Source organism: Etheostoma spectabile, chromosome 23 (genome assembly GCF_008692095.1).
Source record: "Etheostoma spectabile isolate EspeVRDwgs_2016 chromosome 23, UIUC_Espe_1.0, whole genome shotgun sequence".
NCBI classification, from domain to species: Eukaryota; Metazoa; Chordata; class Actinopteri; order Perciformes; family Percidae; genus Etheostoma; species Etheostoma spectabile.
The window spans coordinates 7,018,787-7,024,093 of NC_045755.1; the positions used below are offsets into that span (position 1 = coordinate 7,018,787).

Sequence of the window (5,307 nt, forward strand, 5' to 3'; positions counted from 1 at the left end):
TTTTTTAATTCTGTGGTGTTGTAGTTCTTTCTTTTGCTCGTCCAAATATAATTTTGCTGTAGATATACAGATTACTATTGCTCTGTCGCTTTTAATCAATTTTAATAATTTGTATTTACTTTGCAAGTACTTTTGTCGTAATATAGGTCTTACATTTCATTCATAAAGTTCTTAAAAAGGTCTTAAAGTCTTAAATTTTACTGGTTCAAACCTGCAGAAACCCTGTGGAGGATACGTCTGATGTCTCTGTATGTAGTTTTTTTATTGTAAAATAACACACCAACCGTTTGAAAACGAGTCTAGCGTTTGCTAATAATTGTTTCTATGCACCAGCTATTCGGTTTGGTCGGATGCCTCAGGCGGAGAAGCTAAAGTTAAAGGCAGAAAGCAAAATGGTGGAGAAAGAAGTGGAAAGCCCCATGCTGGCCGACCACAAGATTCTGGTCGGACAGATCCACGAAGCCTACATGAAAAACTTCAACATGAACAAGGCGAAAGCTCGGCTCATACTGACCGGAAAGACCAGCAAGCCGGTAAAGAAAACAAATACATTCTTTTTTCTGTCTAAAATATCCTCACCTACCAGCATCCTCTTTCTTTCTCTGCAGCCTTTCATCATTCATGATATGGAGACGTTCCAGCTGGCAGAAAGGACATTTGCCGTCCATATGTTAAACGATGACTGTCCAGAGCCCGAGAGCGGCCTTCAAGCAGGGGCGGTGATTCCGGCTGCGGGGTGTAGGGAGCTCCAGCAGAGGGAGGCTGAAGCCAGGCTCTTCCACTGCTGTCAGAGCACCTCGGTGGAGACCGTCACCGAGCTGACGGAGTTTGCCAAGGCAGTGCCGGGTTTCCAGAGCCTGAATCTGAATGATCAGGTGGGTTTAGGGATGCTGTATCTGTCATTTGTCTTCCTGTCAGTCCAGAAGGAGAAGGAAGAAAGATTTGGCCTTACTTAAATAAAAAAGGGTGTGTTTCTGTTGGAATTCTCAAAAAAAAAAATAGTTACAGACACAAACATCTGAGTCATACTGTGGCCTTCTTACCTGCCTGTTTAGGTCACTCTTTTGAAGTACGGTGTTTACGAAGCCCTCTTCACGCTCCTGGCCTCCTGCATGAACAAAGACGGCCTCCTGGTGGCCCGTGGTGGAGGCTTCATCACCCGAGAGTTCCTCAAGAGCCTCCGGCGGCCATTTAGTGACATGATGGAGCCCAAATTCCAGTTTGCCACACGCTTCAATTCCCTGGAGCTGAACGACAGTGACCTGGCCCTTTTTGTGGCAGCCATTATCTGCTGTGGAGGTAATAATTATATTTAATTATAGTCAAAAGTGAACAGAGACAAAATTTGCAAGAAACTGAATCCATCCCTTCCCTCCAGATCGCCCAGGCTTGGTGGAGGTGCCTTTAGTGGAGCAGCTGCAGGAAAGCATCGTTCAGGCACTACAGCTCCACCTGCTGGCCAATCACCCGGACGACACCTTCCTCTTTCCCAGACTGCTACAGAAACTGGCCGACCTCCGAGAGCTGGTCACCGAGCACGCTCAGTTGGTGCAGGAAATCGAGACATCAGAGGACACGTCGCTGCACCCGCTCCTGCAAGAGATATACAGGGACATGTACTGAGAAGATGGCACATGATCATGAACAGGGACATGTATTAGAATATGTATGTATGCCACTCTAAACTGGGTGTCCATACATACAGTATTTACTTAAACTATCAAGCATATCAATGTGCTGTAATTTGCTTATCTAATGTGCAGCTTAGGGGTGCACACTGCTGTGATTTGCAGTGTTTGCATCAAGACTCTGTGTCTTTTTACTGGAACAAAACATAATGAAATTATTTTGGGGGGGAAAGACAGCTCATGTAGACAGCGCTCCTGCTTCCATGAAAGGGGACACGGGGAACAAAGTTTTTGATGGGATGTGTTAAGATATATTTTTTAAATGCATTGATTTTTAACTTGGAGCACCCAAATGCTATGGAGTGGGTTCTGGATGCCAGCCTTTACTCTACACACTGAACAAAAGATGAATAGGGAGTAGGCTATGCACATATGCCTAGCATTTACAATGGGTGTAAACATATAAAAGCTACCAGGACGAGACTGCTGCAATCATGTCTGCACTGATGCTCAATATTAATTTTTCCTGTGAACAAGTTGAATTGTGGTAAAAGATGCTTAGAAGTTGTAACATTTTTAATCTTTGAGGCAACTAGGATGTTGATTGTGCAATATAGGCACTACAATCAAATACCAGGCATATTCCTAATATTTTGGATATTTAGTGCATATGTTAATTTAAGTCCCTTGGATTTAGTTCATATAATTGTCATGTACTTTCAGTGTGTACTAGTACATCTCTATTTTGAGCTTAGTGGTTGAAGAAACTTAGTATTCACCAAGTGCCATAACGTTTTAATGCCTCAGCACATATTTTAACCACACCTTATACATTCACCTCATAACAAATCTAGTTAAGCTTTTTTCTTAGTAGAAACAAGTTTAACTTTTTAGTGTTGGATCAGGGAATGTTCCCACAAAATACAAAAAATACCTTACTACTCCTGCTAAGCAGACATCATTGTAATTCTGTATGCAATATATTACATACAGAATTACAATGATGGCTGCTTTTAGTATTTTACCCTACTGATAAATACCAACACAACATGATAGCTATCCAACCTATTTTCAGAATTTGTTTTGTACAAATCCTGCGGTTAAGAGACATTTTTGGCCAGTTATTATTATCAGAAACAATAATCTGATAAGATAGTTTGTTTTATTTTGTAAATATAATAGAAGAATGTCTGTATCTGCAGTAAAACAGAGGAGGTGATTGCCTCTTTTGCTGTACCTGTATTATTGAAACTGTTTATATTTTTTATCATGTACAGTAGTGTACAATAAAAACAATTTGCATTTGCTGTTTCAAAAAATGTATTGTGGAAGTTAAAAATAAACTAATATGTTGAACTTTTATTTGTAATAACCTGGCTTATTTACCTGCCTAATGATATCCGTTTATCTGATTTAGACCCCACTGTTGAAATAAATAAGCTATTAGCTTTTTGCTGCACAGGCCTATATTTTGAGTTGTTATGCAGGAAAAGCACAGGTGGAATTAATAATGTTAATGATAGCTTTGTTTCATGTAAGATGACTTGTCCCAGCAAGCATTACTGTAATTAATTACACCTGTGCTTACACGTTGTGTGTACTTACAAGTAGCCTATACCTGCTGTAAACGTTATTTAAGGGTTGTTTTTTACTGTGGAAATAAGCCATGTTTATAATTGTGGCTGGTTCACTAAACTATTATTTTCTATACAAATATTTTTCCACAAACATTCGTTTGAAGCATCCTAATACTTTTGCATCCCCAGTCCAATAGGTGGCGCTCAAACTTCATGAAACAACTAGATGGTTGGCCTCGATATGAAAACCAGGAAGTAACTATTATGCTCCTCTGCTTTGAAAGATGGAGAAAACTACAAGCGATACCCGTCAAAAAACATTTACATGCCAGTTGTGTGGTTTAAGTAGTCCCTTTACTTACTTCGGCCAGAAACCACCAAACACCAGAGCCATTGTGTAAGTGAAAGTTAAGCAAAGTGTTTCGGTTAAAGCTACGGAGCTAGCTATGCTAAAGCTAATTTTGTTAGCTGCTACGTTACGACTGCATGTAAAGTTAATGTCATCTCAACGTTAGACACAGCGAAATTAACAGTGATATATATCACTGTATATAACTAGCAAGTATAGACACGTCACATTTATAGCAAGTAACATTACTGTCTTTAGACACACCTCTGTCTTATATACGTTAATTTATGTGTACATTTCTGTTGTCCACCAGGTTGCTTGAGGAGTGTTTTGTGACTCAGGACCCCTTTAGTCCGGACAAGGAAAAGTTCCTTGTTTTAGGCTCTACCTGCAGCGTGTGCAGCATATGTGTCTGTGTTGGATCGGTAAGACGACTTTAAATTGAATTGGTTATGTAATCCAGGTTATCAAATAATGCCAGATGCACAGATAAAAAGTAACTTTGCAGCATGCTCATCAATTGCACGTCTATTGAAAACCAAGCTATTCTCCTGTGACAGTTCTCCACTTGACATGAGTTGACCCTGTTGGTACCTGGCGATAAAACAAACATCTGTGGTTTGTATATTTTCCTCAGATGACTTTGCCATCATGTGGCCTCTGTGTGTGCTGAGTGGACTTTATGACTCTGATGCCCTTGAAATCATTGATCCAGTTTCACAAACAGTCTTTACATTTTGGAATAATTGTGACAAAACATATCCAGTACTTGCGTGAAAATAGAGCATTGATGCTGAGCTCTGCTTTCTCTTCACTCAGGACTGCAGCCTTTTCTACACCAAGAGGTTTTGCATGCAGTGTGTGAGCAAGCACTTGGACCAGTTCCCCCGTCAAATTCAGACCGAGCTGGCCAAGAAGAAGCAGAGCTCCAAGGCCGCCGTCTCGTGACATCCGTCAAGAGGTCCATAGCATTCTCACCAATAGAAGAGAAATGTTTGGTGATTTAAAGAGTCCCAAATGCGCCAAGGTGCTTTAACGGCACTCTTTTATCAAACTCTTACTGAACCAAACTTCATTTAAGGCCTTTATTTTGACTGTACAGCTGAGCTGTACAGAAAGAGGGAATGACATGCAGCAAAGAGCCGCAGATCAGAGTCGAACCCGGGCCCGCTGCTTTGAGGAGTAAACCTCTATATATGGGTGCCTGTTCTACCGACTGAGCTATCTGGGCACCCCACTTATTTCTAATTCTTAAATCATGATGGTCAATTTTTGCTTGTTCAGCCCAATTCAGCAACTATTCTGGGCTTTTTACCAACTGTTTTAACACTATTATTAGTAGTATGTACAACTCAAAAGAAGATGGGGAGGTAATAGCATTTCCCACACCAATTGCCGTGCTGATTTACAAACCAGACTCATGTCTCCACTGCTCTTCCAATGTTAGGAAATTAATAAGTTACCTACAATGTATTCTTGAACTTGAAAACTATGTCCGTGCAATGTTTTAATGACCCCCCCCCACACACACACACACACGCACACATTTTATGACTTTTCAGCAGCGTATGTTAACATGAACATTTATGACTAATTATCTCATTTACAGACACGTTATTGTTGAAATGAAGCATCACTGTTATCCATCTAATCTCTGCGTCTATGGTCAGAGGGGGCACTGTTGACTTCTGTGGAGTCAAAACAAGTTTTTCTGTTAAACTATTAAAAAAAATAAAAAAGATACGTACAGTGA

At 40.4% G+C, this 5,307-nt stretch overlaps 2 protein-coding genes and 1 long non-coding RNA gene across 4 annotated transcripts in view; 2 read left to right on the forward strand and 1 right to left on the reverse strand.

Annotated features, from left to right (window-relative positions):
• LOC116672834 (uncharacterized) overlaps window positions 1–701 on the reverse strand; it is a 1,453-nt gene extending 752 nt beyond the window's left edge. The window contains exon 1 of one of the 2 annotated variants that reach the window (XR_004327652.1): window positions 580–701. This is a non-coding gene — a long non-coding RNA (uncharacterized LOC116672834). The remainder of the gene's footprint in view (window positions 1–579) is intronic. The other variant, XR_004327651.1, reaches the window with a different exon arrangement.
• Window positions 1–2,921, forward strand: part of LOC116672830 (peroxisome proliferator-activated receptor alpha) — a 12,387-nt gene extending 9,466 nt beyond the window's left edge. Inside the window, exons 5-8 of the mRNA XM_032504725.1 lie at window positions 334–533; window positions 609–875; window positions 1,056–1,299; window positions 1,379–2,921. Of these exons, the coding sequence (XP_032360616.1) occupies window positions 334–533; window positions 609–875; window positions 1,056–1,299; window positions 1,379–1,623 (956 nt within the window). The 3' untranslated portion in view covers window positions 1,624–2,921. The remainder of the gene's footprint in view (window positions 1–333; window positions 534–608; window positions 876–1,055; window positions 1,300–1,378) is intronic.
• A 325-nt stretch (window positions 2,922–3,246) lies between these two features.
• cdpf1 (cysteine rich DPF motif domain containing 1) lies at window positions 3,247–5,307 on the forward strand. The gene is made up of 3 exons (XM_032504728.1): window positions 3,247–3,602; window positions 3,868–3,979; window positions 4,374–5,307. The coding sequence occupies exons 1-3, from the start codon at window positions 3,490–3,492 to the stop codon at window positions 4,500–4,502; spliced, it is 354 nt and encodes a 117-aa protein (XP_032360619.1). The 5' UTR covers window positions 3,247–3,489; the 3' UTR covers window positions 4,503–5,307.